The sequence below is a fragment of the Bos grunniens genome, chromosome 23 (assembly GCF_055505025.1).
Source record: "Bos grunniens cultivar Pamir isolate PY7600 chromosome 23, Bosgru_T2T1.0, whole genome shotgun sequence".
Lineage (NCBI taxonomy): Eukaryota > Metazoa > Chordata > Mammalia > Artiodactyla > Bovidae > Bos > Bos grunniens.
This window is the reverse complement of record NC_141187.1, coordinates 30,927,237-30,946,918: the sequence shown is the minus strand read 5'-3', so window position 1 is coordinate 30,946,918 and position 19,682 is coordinate 30,927,237. Positions and strand designations below refer to the sequence as shown.

Here is a 19,682-nt window from a genome sequence, read left to right as displayed (position 1 = left end):
AAGCATCAATTCTTTGGCACTCAGCTTTCTTTATGGTATGACTCTCACATCTGTACAAGACTACTGGAAAAACCATAGCTTTGACTAGATGGACCTTTTCAGCCAAGTAATGTCTCTGCTTTTTAATATGCAGTCTAGGTTGGTCATAGCTTTTCTTCCAAGGCCAAGGAAAGATATACAATGAGATATATATCCTTTTTCCACATCCATCAATTTCCCTCAAATAAACACTGTTATTAATTTCTTTTTAAATTTTGTTTTATTATTTTATTGAGATAAAGTTGATTTACAACATTGTGCTAATTTCTAATGTACAGCAAAGTGATTTGTTTTATATCTCTCTATATATCTCCTTAGTTATTAATTTATTAATGCACATAAAAAACAGAGGACTTGAGCGAAGGGAGTAGCGGTGGTTAATTTAACCATTTCAAATGTAGTCATAGAAATTCTGTATCAAGGGAATTTAATGATGAATTAAAATAAAAAGATGCTATAGCAGTAGGAGATAATTTCCATTATCATTATCCTATTTTTATCTGAAGTTATTCTTCCTTAGCTCAAAATCTCACTTTTTGTAGGTTCTTAATTGTGATAATACATGTTTCATGAGTTGGAATTACCTAATGAAATACTCCAAATACACAATTTTATTAAATGTATCTATACATATGTATGTTTGTAATATCTGTATGTAGCATTTTATATATAGATATAAAATGTATATAGCTTTCAAAGCTAGGTAAAAAGAATTTATAGACAATCTAGTAATAAATACCAAACAAAAGATTGTAATGGGACTTCCCTGGCGGACCAGTGGTTAAGACTCTGCACTTCCACTGCACAGGGTGTGGGTTTGATCCCTCATCCCAGACCTAAGATCCCCGGCCACAAGGCCAATCTTAAAAAATAAAAATAAAAAAGACTGTAATCCTAACAGTAAATTGTGTTCAAATAGGAAAAATCTATACCATGATACACAAACAGCAGTAAAACTGTAGAAAAGCAGGAGATTTTTATTATAAACTTGGACAAATTTATTTTAAATGCTGCAAATAGAAATATCAAGTGGTAAAAAGCTTCCATGCTACAGGGTGAGACACATTCTTTGCAATTATGTTACCTAAATTATTATTCAATTTGGTTTAATTAGAACTTTGGATATGGGAAGCTATTATAACAATGATCCAGGATATCAGAATTACTAATTGAATGAACTGAGTGAATAAATGAATGAATGGTTGCATGACTATAAAGAGAGTTGATATTAACAGAGGTCTAGTTCTCATTCATTCTGGAGTTAGTGGCTCTTAGAGAAAATAAAACACCCTGGAGGTTTCCTAAAGTGTCTTCCTTTCTCTATAGTAATGACTCTACCGTTGACTGGTATTTTGTGCTCAGTTACCTATCTCCTTTTCCTTGGGGAAAGCTTTAAACTTTGAATAAAGTTTATCTCAATGTTCTTTGTTAAGAAGTCTGACCCCAGAGGCCTCTTCCAGGAGTTAAGTTGTGAGATTGTTAAAACGTTGGGGCAAAATTGAGATAGAAGCGCCAGTGATTGCCTAACAAAGCTGGGGACTCTGGAGACAACCTCATGTGCCCTGATAAATCACCTTGCTCTTCAGGGAAAATAGTTCTGAAGCACTAAAACAATTAGGTACTGACTGACTTGGTGTAAACGTTCATATTTTAATAATACAATTATCTGGAAGTTTTCTAATGAGCCCTCTAGTGGCTGTAGTAGAACAAGACCTTGCTTGACAACAGCCAATTTCCAAGGAGACAAATTTTAATTGCTTGGAAACTGCAAAATGATGGCTGTAAGCAGCTGCTGCTTGATCTATGTGAAATGAATGGATTGTTTCTTGGGACAAGGTTTGATGAGCACATGTCTTTAGTACAGGCTAGCAATCGCCATAATCTCGAGTCTTGGTGAGAAAATAAATACTGTAGGGGCCTTCAAAGTTATTCTAGTTACTTCTTTATATTAGAAGAAGGAATTCAAACTTCATTTTTTCAAATTCTTTTCTGCTTTGTGATTAAATAATTTAGTGAAATATTCCAAACAGACTGATTCAATCCCTCTTTCTTTTTAACTATTTCATGAAAGCAATAAACCATAAGGCTCATTTTCAGTGTAGCATATACATCCAAGTCCAAGTGAAAGTTGCTCAGTCATGTTCGACTCTTTGTACTGTTGCTGTTGCTCCTAAGTCACATCAGTCCTGTCCGACTCTGTTCGACCCCATAGACTGCAGCCCACCAGGCTCCTCTGTCCCTGGGATTCTCCAGGCAAGAATACTGGAGTAGGTAGCTTTTCCCTTCTTCAGGGGATCTTCCCAACCCAGAAATCCAACCAGGGTCTCCTGCATTGCAGGTGGATTTTTTACCAACTGAGCTATCAGGGATGCATCAGTTAACAGCACAGTTTTTAGATTCAGATTGCTTGAGTTTAAACAATGGCCCAACAGTTGTTAAATATGTGACCTTCAGTTCAGTTCAGTTCAGTTCAGTTGCTCAGTTGTGTCCGACTCTTTGCAACCCCATGAATCACAGCATGCCAGGCCTCCCTGTCCATCACGAACTCCTGGAATTCACTCAGACTTACGTCCATCGAGTCAGTGATGCCATCCAGCCATCTCATCCTCTGTCGACCCCTTTTCCTCCTACCCCCAATCCCTCCCAGCATCAGAGTCTTTTCCAATGAGTCAACTCTTCGCATGAGGTGGCCAAAGTACTGGAGTTTCAGCTTTAGCATCATTCCTTCCAAAGAAATCCCAGGGCTGATCTCCTTCAGAATGGACTGGTTGGATCTCTTTGCAGTCCAAGGGACTCTCAAGAGTCTTCTCCAACACCACAATTCAAAAGCATATGTGACCTTAGGAAAGCTAATTAACAATTTTGTGGTTCAATTGTTTGTAAGAAAAAGGTAGTACTAGTACCTCTGTCATGTGGCTGTTGTGAATATCAAATAAGTTAATATACTTAGTGCTCAGTCTCTGTCCTGTTCTACTCTTTTCAACCCCATGAATTGTAGCCCACCAGGCTCCTCTGCCCATGGGGATTCTCCAGGCAAGAATACTGGAGTGGGTTGCTATTTTCTCCTCCAGGGGATCTTCCTGACTCATGGATTGCACCTGCATATCTGGTCTCTTATATTGGCAGATGGATTCTTTACCACTGAGCCACTTGGTAAGCCCTCTAACATATACTAATCACATTAAATAGTGTCACAATCGTGTCACATACAATAAGCACACAAGAGATGTTAGCTCTCATTAATCTGCTACCCAAACAACAATGTGTTGTTTTCTACAGTTGTTTATTTCAAAAAATTACTTTTGCATTTTTTAAAGACTATGTTCATTTTAACAGAAAAGAAAATTGAAATTAAAGAATAACAGCCTAGAATAAAATTATACTGGTATTTAACAGTAATGTCCAAATTCAAACTCAAGACTATTGACTAATCTGGGGTGCTTCCACCACCTCACAGCTATTTCTAGACCCACCAGCAAGTGCTGATAGAGTCAATCCCTTCCCGTACTGACAGAATTGAAAACAGTATGGACAACTAAAACTGGAAGAAAGAAGTCCTGACCATTTTGTTTCACCAAGTATCAATAAAATTTCCAAAATACAGGTTCTAGTTCCCTTGATGATGACATAAACATGCTTGCTCTGTCTCTTCCATGAAATGGCAGCTGTAAAACCTGAGCAGAAAGCAAGGAGAAGCTATTTGAGCATCCTGAAAAATAAATATTAGCAGGTGGGTTGGGGAAGAATACTAGAATTCAAATTGCCACCAAATTGGCAGTGTTTACCATTTTTTCCATCAGCAACATTTCAGCCTGAGTTTAACACAATCAGAAACAAAAGCAAGAACGGGTAACACCATACCACAGTCACAGAGAGCTCTAGGAGAAGCCCGCTGAGACTCTCTGGCTCAAGAAGCACAAAGTGAATTCCTAATGCTCAGAATGTGGAGTACCAAAATCTGTATATGTCTAGATTCTCTACAGAACAGAAGCAATAGGATGTGTACCTTTAGAGAGATTTAAGAAATTGGCTTATATGATTATAGAGTTGGTAAATCTGAAATCTGCAGTTACGCTGGCTAGTGTAACTGGGGATCCAGGGAGAGCTGGAGTTGGTTCTAGTCTCATGAAACTGTAACTCTACAGAATGGAGAATCAGTTTCCTCTCCATCAGAAATTTGACTCTTATGGGTTCTGCTCCCACTGATGTCACTGATCAGAGGAAGTCTCAAGGGAAATTAATATATACTTTAATGTAGTCAAAATATAACATATAAATTTTGTGAAATGCAGCTAAAGGAGTGCTTAAATGTTCCTACTAGAAAATTTTTAAAGTTCTCAAATTAATAATTTGAATTTCAACTTAACAAAAGAGAAAAGAATAGGAAAAAAAACCAAATTATGTATATACATTAAAATAATAAAGGACAGTAATCAATGAAATTAAAAATTGCAATGCCTTCCTCCAGGGGATCTTCCCGATTGAACCAAATTTCTTAAGCCTCCTGCACTGGCAGATGGGTTCTTTCCAACTAGCATTACTGTCTGAGGCATTAAAATTTTGTAGGAATGGGCTTCTTGGAGGGATGATAATTTTAAAAGATTGGGAGACACTGATCTATGTAACTCTCCCTTAATATATTTCAATGCCTTACTTATCAAAACCCAGAAATCTTTCCAGTGGAAATTGACAAGCTGACTGCAAAATTTATTTGTAAATCAAAGATACTTAGAATAACCAACACATTTTGAAAAACGACCAATTTGAATATTTAAACAACTTTACCTCAAGGCTTATTATAGACCTAGACCTAGAGTAAACCTGAGAGTGTGGTTCAGTTCAGTTCAGTTCAGTCGCTCTGTAGTGTCCGAATCTTTGTGACCCCATGAATCGCAGCATGCCAGGCCTCCCTGTTCATTACCAACTCCCGGAATTCACTCAGACTCACGTCCATCAGGTCAGTGATGCCATCCAGCCATCTCATCCTCTATCGTCCCCTTCTCCTCCTGCCCCCAATCCCTCCCAGCATCAGAGTCTTTTCCAATGACTCACTCTTCGCATGAGGTGGCCAAAGTACTGCAGTTTCAGCTTTAGCATCATTCCTTCCAAAGAAATCCCAGGGCTGATCTCCTTCAGAATGGACTGGTTGGATCTCCTTGCAGTCCAAGGGACTCTCAAGAGTCTTCTCCAACACCACAGTTCAAAGGCCTTAGTTCTTCAGCGCTCAGCCTTCTTCACAATCCAACTCTCACATCCATACATGACCAAGGAAAAACCATAGCCTTAACTAGACAGACCTTTGTTGGCAAAGTAATGTCTCTGCTTTTGAATATGCTATCTAGGTTGGCCATAACTTTCCTTCCAAGGAGTAAGTGTCTTTTAATTTCATGGCTGCAGTTACCATCTGCAGTGATTTTGGAGCCCAAAAAATAAAGTCGGACACTGTTTCCACTGTATCTCCATCTATTTCCCATGAAGTGATGGGACCAGATGCCATGTTCTTCGTTTTCTGAATGTTGAGCTTTAAGCCAACTTTTTCACTCTCCACTTTCACTTTCATCAAGAGGCTTTTTAGTTCCTCTTCACTTTCTGCCATAAATAAAGGTGGTGTCATCTGCATATCTGAGGTTATTGATATTTCTCCTGGCAATATTGATTCCAGCTTGTGCTTCTTCCAGCCCAGTGTTTCTCATGATGTACTCTGCATAGAAGTTAAATAAGCAGAGTGACAATATACAGCCTTGACATACTCTTTTTCCTATTTGGAACCAGTCTGTTGTTCCATGTCCAGTTCTAACTGTTGCTTCCTGACCTGCATACAGATTTCTCAAAAGGCAGGTCAGGTGGTCTGGTATTTCCATCTCTTGAAGAATTTTCCACAGTTTACTGTGATCCACACAGTCAAAGGCTTTGGCATAGTCAATAAAGCAGAAATAGATGTTTTTTTGGAACTCTCTTGCTTTCTCCATGATCCAGCGGATGTTGGTAATTTGATCTCTGGTTCCTCTGCCTTTTCTAAAACCAGCTTGAACATTTGGAAGTTCATGGTTCACGTATTGCTGAAGCCTGGCTTGGAGAATTTTAAGCATTACTTTACTAGTGTGTGAGATGAGTACAATTGTGTGGTAGTTTGAGCATTCTTTGGCATTGCCTTTCTTTGGGATTGGAATGAAAACTGACCTTTTCCAGTCCTGTGGCCAACGATGAGTTTTCCAAATTTGCTGGCATATTGAGTGCAGCACTTTCTCAGCATCATCTTTCAGGATTTGGAATAGCTCAACTGGAATTCCAACACCTCCACTAGCTTTGTTCATAGTGATGCTTTCTAAGGCCCACTTGACTTCACATTCCAGGATGTCTGGCTCTAGGTCAGTGATCACATTATCGTGATTATCTGGGTCATGAAGATCTTTTTTGTACAGTTCTTCTGTTCATTCTTGCCACCTCCTCTTAATATCTTCTGCTTCTGTTAGGTCCATACCATTTCTGTCCTTTATTGAGCCCATCTTTGCATGAAATGTTCCTTTGGTATCTCTGATTTTCTTGAAGAGATCCCTTGGCTTTCCCATTCTGTTGTTTTCCTCTATTTCTTTGCATTGATCGCTGAAGAAGACTTTCTTATCTCTTCTTGCTATTCTTTGGAACTCTGCATTCAGATGTTTATATCTTTCCTTTTCTCCTTTGCTTTTCGCTTCTCTTCTTTTCACAGCTATTTGTAAGGCTTCCCCAGACAACCATTTTGCTTTTTGGCATTTCTTTTCCACAGGGATGGTCTTGATCCCTGTCTCCTGTACAATGTCACGAACCTCATTCCATAGTTCATCAGGCACTCTGTGTATCAGGTCTAGTCCCTTAAATCTATTTCTCACTTCCACTGTATAATCATAAGGGATTTGATTTAGGTCATACCTAAATGGACTAATGGTTTTCCCTACTTTCTTCAATTTAAGTCTGAATTTGGCAATAAGGAGTTCATGGTCTGAGCCACAGTCAGCTCCTGTTTTTGCTGACTGTATAGAGCTTCTCCATCTTTGGCTGCAAAGAATATAATCAATCTGATTTCGGTGTTGACCATCTGGTGATGTCCATGTGTAGAGTCTTCTCTTGTGTTGTTGAAAGAGGGTGTCTGCTATGACCAGTGCATTTTCTTGGCAAAACTCTATTAGTCTTTGCCCTGCTTCATTCCGTATTCCAAGGCCAAATTTGCCTGTTACTCCAGGTGTTTCTTGACTTCCTACTTTTGCATTCCAGTCCCCTATAATGAAAAGGACATCTTTTTGGGGTGTTAGTTCTAAAAGGTCTTGTAGGTCTTCATAGAACAGTTCAACTTCAGCTTCTTCAGTGTTACTGGTTGGGGCATAGGCTTGGATTACTGTGATATTGAATGGTTTGCCTTGGAAATGAACAGAGATCATTCTGTCATTTTTGAGATTGAATCCAAGTACTGCATTTTGGACTTTTTTGTTGACCATGATGGCTACTCCATTTCTCCTAAGGGATTCCTGCCCACTATAGTAGATATAATGGTCATCTGAGTTAAATTCACCCATTCCAGTCCATTTCAGTTTGCTAATTCCTAGAATATCGACATTCACTCTTGCCATCTCTTGTTTGACCACTTCCAATTTGCCTTGATTCACGGACCTGACATTCCAGGTTCCTATGCAATATTGCTCTTTACAGCATCAGACCTTGGTGTTAGCACTAAATAGACGAATAGATCACAGAATAAAAACAGTAAAATCTTGTCTAAGAGAGAAAGAACGGAAGTCAGTGTAGCAGAATAGCAGCCTTGCCATTATTTGCGCTACAAGGACAGACAGATAAAGCAGCTACACAAGCTAACAGGGGCACATAAGAGTGCTTTGAGTGACTACTGCTTTCTTATCAATACCACTCCCAGGTTTTACTTATATTGATTGTGGTGTGTAGCCACGTTTCAATCTGTTCACCATGATGTATAGTATAACCTTCAAAAGCTCAGCACTGGAACACTCACAGGTCTTCAAAGAGACCCCTCATAGGGTACTAAATCCTGAAGGGCTCAGGCTTAGGTGTCCCAGCTCCCACGTCCTGTTGTCAGGCTACTTGTATTCTTTGGTAAAATCAGATAGTAGCAAGTTGAGCAGAGAGCACTTGTGTTGGTTCATAAACTCAGGAGTTCCTGGGGTGACATAAAAACTTACTTATAAATAAAGGGCAGGGGGAGAGAATATAAACAGAGAACACTCCAGATTGGTAGGTGGCAGCTAATTAAAAAGTAACCAGGGGACTTACAAGACTTCTTCTGGGTGGCTTCCAGAAGAGTAGATCTTGGCACCCACCCTAAGAATCTTAAAGTTTATATACAGGCCTTACCTGGGCTCAGCCATGCATACCATCCAGATGTCTCAGCAGTACATTGCTCTCTCAAGGTTGCAACCCTGAAATATGGCTCCCGCTGTGGGAACAATGAGCAGAACTGACATCCAAGGACAGAGGAGTAGATGAGGAGGCTCTGATTGCTGGGGTCCAGCTCTTGAGTCAACTGCTAGCTCACCATTTCCATTACCTCCTCCAACACCTTTGCAGAAACTCCTCCTGACTCCAGTCTGTCCTGGGGCCAAGTGTCACTTAGAAATCCTTGTCAGCTCCATCTCCTTAAACAGCCGTTTAGAACCAGACATTCCAAGAGGCAGAACAGGCTTGAGTAAGATCAAGTCAGACAAAACCCAGGGCCTTTTTTACAACGTTTGTGAGATTTGAGTGTGGGGAGGAGTCTAACTTCATCCCTGGAAAAGAAGGCATGGAAAAGAAGGTATGCCCAGCAACCATGGGTGCTTCTGGAAGGCAGCCTGAGAATGAATCTCCATGGATGGGAGCAGATCCAAGAGAATCACAAATGGGGGCAGAGCCATCATGCAACCATAATGGAAGTCTATTCTCTCTAGACTTCAAAATTACATGAGCCAACTTTCTTTGTTACTGTAAAAAATAACTGACAATATCAAATTGTACTATGTGTTTTAAAATTTGTGAAGAGGGTAGATCTCAGGTTAAGTGCTCTTACCACAATGAAAAATTTAAAATAATGATTTTTAAAAGTTTAAAAAAGGCTTATTGAGATAAATAAAAGAAAGAAAGAAGGAAAGAAAAAGAAGGAAGGGAAGTAGGGAGGGAGATTAAAGAGTTAGACCACACTGAGATAGAAGATGTCCTTTTCACTTTAAAAAATGTCCTTTTCATTATAGGGGCCTGGAATGCAAAAGTAGGAAGTCAGGAAACACCTGGAGTAACAGGCAAATTCAGCCTTGGAGTACAGAATGCAGCAGGGCAAAGGCTAATAGAGTTTTGCCAAGAGAATGCACTGGTCATAGCAAATACCCTCTTCCAACAGCACAAGAGAAGACTCTACACATGGACATCACCAGATGGGAAGTCAACATTGCAATTAGATTGATTATATTCTTTGCAGCCAAAGATGGAGAAGCTCTATACAGTCAGCAAAAATAAGACTGGGAGTTGACTGTGGCTCAGATCGTGAACTCCTTATTGCCAAATTCAGATTTAAATTGAAGAAAGTGGGGAAAACCACTAAACCATTCAAGTATGACCTAAATCAAGTCCCTTATGATTATACAGCGGAAGTGAGAAATAGATTTAGGGACTAGATCTGATACAGAGAGTGTCTGATGAACTATGGACAAAGATTCGTGACACTGTACAGGAGACAGGGATCAAGACCATCCCCAAGAAAAAGAAATGCAAAAGAGCAAAATGGCTGTCTGAGGAGGCCTTACAAATAGCTGTGAAAAGAAGAGAAGTGAAAAGCAAAGGAGAAGAGGAAAGGCATAGCCATTTGAATGCAGAGTTCCAAAGAATAGCAAGGAGAGATAAGAAAGACTTCCTACGTGATCAATATAAAGAAATAGAGGAAAACAATAGAATGGGAAAGACTAGAGATCTCTTCAAGAAAATTAGAGATACCAAAGGAACATTTCATGCAAAGATGGGCTCGATAAAGGACAGAAATGGTATGGACCTAACAGAAGCAGAAGATATTAAGAAGAGGTGGCAAGAATGAACAGAAGAACTGTACAAAAAAGATCTTCATGACCCAGATGACCTCGATGGTGTGACCACTCACCTAGAGCCAGACATCCTGGAATGTGAAGTCAAGTGGGCCTTAGGAAGCACCACTACAAACAAAGCTAGTGCAGGTGATGTAATTCCAGTTGAGCTATTTCAAATCTTAAAAGATGATGCTGTGAAAGTGCTGCACTCAATATGTCAGCAAATTTGGGAAACTCATCATTGGCCACAGGGCTGGAAAAGGTCAGTTTTTGTTCCAATCCCAAAGAAAGGCAATGCTGAAGAATGCTCAAACTACTGCACAATTGCACTCATCTCACACACTAGTAAAGTAATGCTCAAAATTCTCCAAGCCAGGCTTCAGCAATACATGAACCGTGAACTTCCAAATGTTCAAGAAATATATGGTTTTAGAAAAGGCAGAGGAACCAGAGATCAAATTGCCAACATCCACTGGATCATGGAAAAAACAAAAGAATTCCAGAAAAATATCTATTTCTGCTTTATTGACTATGCCAAAGCCTTTGACTGTGTGGCTCACAATAAACTGTGGAAATATCTGAAAGAGATAGGAATGCCAGACCACTTGACCTGCCTCTTGAGAAACCTATATGCAGGTCAGGAAGCAACAGTTAGAACTGGCCATGCAACAGCAGACTGGTTCCAAATAGGAAAAGGAGTACGTCAAGGCTGTATATTGTCACCCTGCCTATTTAATTTATATGCAGAGTACATCGTGAGAAATGCTGGGCTGGAAGAAGCACAAGCTGGAATCAAGATTGCCAGGAGAAATATCATTAACCTCAGATGATTAACCTGCAGATGATACCACCCTTATGGCAGAAAGTAAAGAACTAAAGAGCCTCTTGATGAAAGTGAAAAAGGAGAGTGAAAAAGTTGGCTTAAAGCTCAACAGTCAGAAAACTAAGATCATGGCATCCAGTCCCATTATTTCATGGCAAATAGTTGGGGAAACAGTGGAAACAGTGTCAGGCTTTATTTTTGGGGGCTCCAAAATCACTGCAGATGGTAATTGCAGCCATGAAATTAAAAGATTCCTACTCCTTGGAAGGAAAATTATGACCAACTTAGACAGCATATTAAAAAGCAGAGACATTACTTTGTCAACAAAGGTCCATCTAGTCAAGGCTATGGTTTTTTCAATAGTCATGTATGGATGTGACATTTGGACTATAAAAAAAGCTGAGCGCAGAATTGATGCTTTTGAACTGTGGTATTGGAGAAGACTCTTGAGAGTCCCTTGGACTGCAAGGAAATCCAACCAGTCCATCAAAAGGACATCAGTCCTGGGTGTTCATTGGAAGGACTGATGCTGAAGCTGAAAATCCAATACTTTGGCCACCTTATGCGAAAAGCTGACTCATTTGAAAAGACCCTGTTGCTGGAAAAGATTAGGGGCAGGAGGAAAAGGGGATGACCGAGGATGAGATGGTTGTATGGCATCACTGACTCAAAGGACATGAGTTTGGGTAGGCTTCGGGAGTTGGTGATGGACAGGGAGGCCTGGCATGCTGCAGTTCATGGGGTCACAAAGAGTCAGACACGACTGAACAACTGAACTTAACTGAACTGAGATAGGAGAACATATATTCCAAGATTAAGCCTAGGATCTTTCTCACTTTTATAGTATCTGATTAGAAATACATGCTGACACAAAAACATTAATATTATCTGATTAAGTGATAAGCAAATGTGAACACAGAGGTTTATTTAAACTTTATAACCAGTTTTTCATGAGAAGGGGCACCATCTTTGGAATGAAGAATTCAGGAGTGGATATTATGAACAAGAAGAAAATATCTCAAAAGAGTAACATCAATTTCTTTTGCTCAGAACTAACAAAAGCTCAAAATATGTACACTTAGGCTTAAGTGTGCCAACTGTTCAGTACCTGTCCCTACACTGAGTTTCTTATAAATTGAGTGCCATTAGGAATAGCTGGCTGGTGAAAAAGTTAATTTTTAACATGTTAATTGACTGCAGATAAGAGAAGGGTTTTTTTAATACAGTTCATGAGGTTCTTATAGCAAGTATACTGGGGTGGTTTGCCATTCTCTCCTCCAAGAAGGAGGAGATTTCCTCTTCTTGGGCTCCAAAATCACGGCAGATGGTGACTGCAGTCATGAAATCACAAGACAATTGCTTCTTGGCAGGAAAGTGATGAAAAACCTAGACAGTTTATTGAAAAGCAGAGATATTACTTTGCCAACAAAGGTCCATATAGTCAAGGCTATGGCTTCCCAGTGGTCACATACAGTTGTGAGAGCTAGACTGTAAAGAAGGCAGAACACCAAAGAATTGATGCCTTCAAACTGTGGTGCTGGAGAAGACTCCTGCAAGTCCCTTGAACAGCTAGGAGATCAAATCAGTCAATCTTAAGAGAGATCAGCCCTGAATATTCACTGAAGGACTGATGCTGAAGCTGAAGCTCCAGTATTTTGGTCATCTGATGCAAACAGAGGACTCATTGGAAAAGTCCTTGATGTTGGGAAAGATTGAGGGCAGAAGAAGAGGGTATCAGAGGATGAGATGGCTGGATGGCATCACTGATGCAATGAACATGAACTTGGGCAAACTCCGGGAAATGGTGAGGGAAAGGGAGGCCTGGCATGCTACAGTCCGTGGGGTTGCAAAAAGTCAGACATTACTGGGTGACTGAAAAACTACAACAAAGGGAAGATTATATATCAAAAGAGAGTATTGGTAGCTGCCACTTTCTCCCTACAACTTTCACAGCCTCTTTAATATCCTTATTCCTCAACGTGTAAATTATAGGGTTTAGCATGGGGGTGACAACGCTATACAATACTGAGATTAGTCTGTCCTTCTCCAGTGAGTAAGCTGAGATGGGCCGCACGTACGTGAAGATGGCACTGCCATAATAGAGCAGGACAATGACCAGGTGAGAGGCACAGGTAGAAAAGGCCTTTTGCCTCCCCTCTGAGGAACGGATCCTCAAGATGGTGGAGATTATGTAAAGGTAGGAAAGGACGATACACAAGAAGGGAGTCCAACCAATGAAGATCCCAATAGATAGTAGGGCCAACTCATTGACAGAAGTGTCCCCGCAAGACAAGATCAGCAAAGGAGGGATGTCACAGAAGAAATAATTAATCTTGTTGTTGCCACAGAAGGGCAGACAGAATGTCAGTACTGTGTGCACCACTGAGTTGAGGAAACCACCAGTCCAGCAGGAGGCTGCTAACCGGCTATACAGGACCTTGTTCATAATAACCGAATACCTTAAGGGCTTACAGATTGCAATGTAGCGATCATATGCCATAGCTGCCAGGAGGAGACACTCTGATCCTACAAAGAAAATGAAGGCAAAAAGTTGAGCCACACATCCGCCATAGGAAATGCTCTTCTTCTCTGATAGCAGATGGACCATCATCTGGGGAACATTGGTAGTGGTGTAGCAGATGTCAAGAAAAGCCAAATTCCCTAAAAAATGATACATGGGTGTATGTAGGTGTGGATCAAGCACAGACACCAAGATAATGAATACATTTCCTCCTAAAGTACAGACATAAGTCAGAAAGAAGATGGTGAATAGCAAAATCTGCAGTTCATTTAGGTCAGAGAATCCCAAAATTATAAATTCAGACAGAGCTGTTTGATTCTTTCCTTCCATGATGTTGCCTGGTTCTCTTTGGTGAATTGGGCAAAGAGAAGCACAGATTAAAATAATCATATGCACAGTAGAAAGATCTGCAAAACAAGAAAAGTGTTATGAGTAAAAATCACCACCATCTGTACCAGATTCCAATCTTGAGAAGCAGCATCCCTTCACAAATCATACTCATATGTATCATTGAACAGGGCTTTCCTGGTGGCTCAAATGGTAAAAAATCTGCCTGCATTGCAGTAGACCCCAGTTCAATCCCTGGGTCGGGAAGATTCTCCTGGAGAAGGGAATGGTAACCCACTCCAGTATTCTTGCCTGGAGAACTCCCTGGACAGAGGATCCTGTTAGGTTATGCTCCATGGGGTCCCAAACAGTTGGAAACCACTGAGCGACTAACACTTTCACTTTTTCACTTTCTTATCATCAGACACAGCTATAAGCACATCTAGTGTTCTACTTGGAGAAGACTCTTGAGGGTCCCTTGGATTGCAAGGAGATCCAACCAGTCCATTCTCAAGGAGATCAGCCCTGGGATTTCTTTGGAAGGAATGATGCTAAAGTTGAAACTCCAGTGCTTTGGCCACCTCATGTGAAGAGTTGACTCATTGGAAAAGACTCTGATGCTGGGAGGGATTGGGGGCAGGAGGAGAAGGGGACAACAGAAGATGAGATGGCTGGATGGCATCACTGACTCAATGGACGTGAGTCTGAGTAAACTCCGGGAGTTGGTGATGGACAGGGGGGCCTGGAGTGCTGAGATTCGTGGGGTCACAAAGAGTTGGACATGACTGAGCAACTGAACTGAACTGAACTGAATAGAGACAGAAGAGGACATAAGGATAAAAGGCACTAAAAGGCTTTTCCACCTCTTTGTTAGGTCAATCACCCTTTGTTAGGGTCTCCTGACACAAATTGTGGTTCATATCTGCAAGAGCAGAAGAAACAGGTAAAAGACATGGATCCTGGTTTATTGTGACCTCTTCTAAGAACAGAGAAATTTTTAGATTAAAGGGAACATGGTAGCTTTCTAGATGTTATACATTGTGGTAAGATATAGCACATACTTTTTGACCTTTCCTATTCACTACAGCTCTTCAGAATGGGTGTTATCATCTTCATCTTGCAGATGAAGTTTTAAAGATCAGAGAGGTTAAACAGTGTGTTCGAGATCACACAGCCAGTGAGAACTAAAGAGGGATCACATTTAGTTCTGTCTAAGTCTGTATCTCCAGCCTGTTTTGGAGACCTAGAGTGGCAAGCAGGTCTCATCTTCCCTGCCAATTCTTTTGCTGAAGACTGCTTACCTAACTTGGGTGTATCCTATGTAAGTTGAGAAAAATGTGTTCTGAACCTAGCAATTTCGACTGTTAATCAAGAAAATGGTAGTGATTGCATGTATTCCTTCCATTTGTCAACCTGACTTAAAACTATGCTTTATTTTGCCTTCAGAGACAGATTTTCTGAAGCCTGTTTTAGGAAAACTTTCAAGTATCCTCTCCTTCCCTCCCTCTTTCATCCTGTCTTTCTCTCCCTCTCCTTCCCCACCCCCACTCCACTGCCCATACTCTCCCCTCTTCCTATAGCTTTTTGAAACAGGGTCACATAGGGCAACATTGCACTTTGTATAATAGGGTGTTAGTACACATTCCTCAGACACATATCTTCTTACCCTTAACTCTGAGATTTCCAAGTTTTCCTGACATTTTTCTGCTCAGTTGTGTAGACTAAGGACAAACTCTTGGTGCCCAGTCCAACAACCGTTAGTCACTTCACTTCAGTAACAGTTATCGATGTTTTCATCAGAGATATTTCCTGACTTTCTTAATAAGTTATCGGTGCCAAAGAGAAGTGAATGGAGAGAAGTGTCATAAGCTTAACATGACCTAATATCTCTACTACACTGATAATTGTGGATAGTTTGAATTTAAATTCCCAGTTCATTCTTTACCAGTGACTTCTTTAGTTCCTAAATTGCTTGACAAATCTAAATTCAAGGAGAATTTTTTTTCACATTGTAGAGTGCTTTAGAGTTATTTTAAAAGATATCATAGAGAGCATGCCCAATGTTCACCTTTAGATAAATTTTTTCCAAAGTTTTCATCATCTATTTTTTTCTGATTAAAGTTAACATATTTGTGTTAGAATGTTTAGAAAATATCAAAAACAAAATAAAAACATTAAAAATTAGTATCTCCATCCAAGAAAACCTCTACTAATGGTTTGGTATATGTTCATCTAATCAATTTTCCATGCACGAAATATTCAAAATGGAGATCAGAAAGTACATGTTTTAATCTGTGTTTTTTCCTTAAGCACCATTTTATAATGATTTCTCATGGCAATAAATATTCTCCTGAAACATAATGTTTGAATGATATACAAATATTCATATGAATACAGCAATTTTTTATACACCCACCCTTATTAATGGATGATTATGTTTATGTTTGTTATGATAAATTTCAGTAATAAGCATACTAAATTAGATTCCTTGAACTTGGAGTTAACTGTCCTATCTTTTAACAAACTTTTAAGGATTCATCCTAATAAATTAGAGACCCCCTGATGCTGGTCATCATTCTGGAAAATTCAAGAGCCATTTGGCTACTGTAGGATTCAGTGTTTGTTGGACAAATTATTGTAAGTGCTGGGTAGAGAAAAGCACTTAAAACCTTTGAGTACTTTCTACCCAGAATCTAATTTACTCTTTAGATAAATTCTCTGAGATAAATAATGTTGTCATTCCGAATTCCAGATGAAAACACTGAGTCTCAGCAAAATAAATATCTGATAGAGTTATGTGCGGAGAAGGCAACGGCACCCCACTCCAGTACTCTTGCCTGGAAAATCCCATGGACAGAGGAGCCTGGTAGGCTGCAGTCCATGGGGTCGCTAGGAGTCAGACACGACTGAGCGACTTCACTTTCACTTTTCACTTTCATGCATCGGAGAAAGAAATGGCAACCCACTCCAGTATTCTTGCCTGGAGAATCCCAGGGACGGGGGAGCCTAGTGGGCTGCCTTCTATGGGGTCGCACAGAGTCAGACACGACTGAAGTGACTTAGCAGCAGCAGCAGCAGACTTATGTGGCCATCAGGTAAAAATTGCAAGTTTTATCTTTCCCAGACTAATACACATTTGATTGAGTAGCTAAAAATTAAACTTTATTGCTGACAATAGAATTTTCTTTAAAAATACTTTTACTACCACTTATATTCACATAACTGGGTTATTTCAATTTGTTTCCAACTCTGATCGGTTTTTTCCTGACTGTTAATGGCAATGGGCTATGCCTGCCATGTCCTGATAGTTAAATCTATTAATAATTGTTACTAAATATCTGGTATTTAATTAATTTTTGAAAAATTGATCCTTATTATAATTTTTTTAATTTCCTGGCTCTGCTGTAAATTAATTTAAGTGTTCATGCTTGTATTATTAAAGGATACTGCTCTAGAGCTTGGTTTAGGTCAATTAATAGAAATGTGTGATAAAATTAAAATAATAATACAGAGAATCTCTTAGTTTAAAATGTTCAAGTTCTAATTCACAGAGAAATATTGATTTTGTAGTTTGATACAAAAAAGAAGCTAACAAGATAAATTAAACATGACTTTCTAAAAATGAAGGTGAGGGTGGTTCAGTGGCTAAGACTCTGCACTCCCAATGCAGGGGTCCTGGATTCAATACTTGGTCAGGGGTCTAGATCCTGTATACTGCAACTAAGATCTGGTGCTTCCAAATAAATAAATATTTTAAAAATAAAATAAAAAGCAAAAGTAAAAATGAAGGAGAGTATTGTATATTAATCAAAACAATAAACTTCATTGATTGCCCTGGTCTGTATACAAATACATATTTGAATTCTAAGTTTGAAAGGATGCTTATTTGTATTTTTGTTTTAATTTCTGTCTTTTCCCTCTGTGACCTACTGTGGATATTTTCAGTAGAAGGAACAAATATGTTGGATAAAGGGTTAAATTCCCATAATATAGTATTTCACTTTACCAGAATCAAATGAATTCTCTAATGCAAACAGCACTGTCAAGAGAGGGACCCTAAAATCCCATTGTCTAACCCATGTTTTCCATCACTGCTTATCTCTTCCTTCACCTTTTTCAATCTTTCCTTCTATTTTTGGGGTGGTAAGAGACCAACTACTAGACTAACCCATGCTGCTTATTTAACTCAACAAATGTATTTTTAAAACTTGAAATAAAATGATAAATAAAACAGAAATTGATGTGTAAGTCAGACTTTGACCCTATGTTTCTGTCCTTTATTAATGAAGAATCAGTAAGCCAGCAGAGGGCCATTCTGAGTGATGCTGAAATACCTAAAATAGCAGCAGCTCCGCGATGCACACACACTCAGCCTGCCATTCATAGCATGGGATGAGAGTTCGATTTCTCCCTCCTTTGGAATCTCACAGCTCATTACACTCCACGTGCCCACTTACGTAGTCTCTCATCTAAAGAACAAGGCATAGAAAATGTATCTCCAAGAGATGTAGAGCTATATAGCTAAGCAATTAAAAAACTGCTTACTCACCTGTGATCAAAAATACACCAAAAGTGCAGAGATAACAATTCAAATTGTAGACCCTAATGTAGAACAACTTTATGAACACAAGGAAGTGACAGATATTAACTGACCCTGAAAAGTCTGTGCTATTGAATACAGGGTCTTCTACCTGAATGCCAGGAGCATCCTCAACTCCTGAAAGTCAGCGCAAGGAACTGGAGTGGGCAAGGACATGCTCCCTGGATGCAGAAGGTCCCTGTGTTTTGTGGACTCTTCTAAGGACCCTAGAGACACACCTCTGAGGTCCAGAGACTCGCTCCTTCCAACTCCTGCCTCAATCCCTAAGCATCTGCTTGTCTTCCAGCGGCTCTGTTGCCATTGCAATTCTGCTTCTGGAAGTCTCATGTGAAATCAAAACTGTTCCAGGTAGACTCTTACCTTTTGGCCCACAACTGACCAATGAGAATCATCTTGCAGCCTTTGCCCATTATTAGAAGAAAAGCCGTTTTCTGGTTTTTTGTTCCTCTACCACATTATCGTATATTGGTCCTTGAACTCTACAATTCCAGTGGTACAATCGAGCTCTTTAACTTGTTCTCTTTTTTCCTCTCAGCTGAAGTTAAGGGGAAGCACCTTTCTGGGACTGGGGGAGGCTTACTTAACACCCCAGTTCTCACCAAAGAAATCCTCTTTAGCCACAGAATCAATTCTCTAACTATGTACTTCTTTAGTGACCTAGCACCTTGCTTTTGGATATATTTGTCTCAGCTAAAATGGAAACATATTTTAACATCCTGCAAGATGTGTAATGTATTGATATGTAGGTTCCAAGAGGTTTGTTTTGTTTTTTGTTTTTTTAATGAAACTGAGTTTGGAACAAAAATGTTCGGAAACCACTTCTGTTACCACTTCTAAAATTCTCCCTTCCTACCCATGTTAAGCACTTAAGCCATATTCAAGTCGTTAAGTTCATCAAGCCACCATGACTTTAGAATATAAGTCCATCATCCATTCTATCATGATACACTGGAAAGCTTTTCACTCTGGAAAGCTAAAGATAATGCTAAGATTTTTATAGCTCTTTCCTGTCCTGGAAGTACCTCAGAATCAGAGGGGACTTCTCTAGAGCAAATTAAAGTTAGAGCAAAGTGAAACCAACTTTCCACAGAGTAGAGTTAAATTATACAAGGTTGATCTTCAAAATTCTACCATCTAGCTCAGTTATACCTGTACCATCCACAGAAGCATACAAGTGTTCCTCACATTGCTTGGAGTTATCAAGCTTTCTAGTTTTTGTCAATCTGATGGGAGTGAGGTGGTGGCTCATTATTATTCTAATTTTAATAACTCAGACTACTAGCAATTTTGAACATGTCCTAACTATGAGGAGATTTTTTG

General features: G+C 39.6%; 2 protein-coding genes across 2 annotated transcripts in view; one reads left to right on the top strand and one right to left on the bottom strand.

Moving 5' to 3' along the window:
* LOC147347218 (olfactory receptor 12D1-like) overlaps nucleotides 1-19,682 on the top strand; it is a 165,405-nt gene that overhangs the window by 66,985 nt on the left and 78,738 nt on the right. The gene's annotated exons all lie outside the window — the stretch shown is intronic.
* On the bottom strand, nucleotides 12,812-13,803 carry LOC147347225 (olfactory receptor 5V1). The gene has a single exon (XM_086370530.1). It carries the CDS (start codon nucleotides 13,763-13,765, stop codon nucleotides 12,812-12,814), a length of 954 nt encoding a protein of 317 aa, XP_086226656.1. The 5' UTR covers nucleotides 13,766-13,803.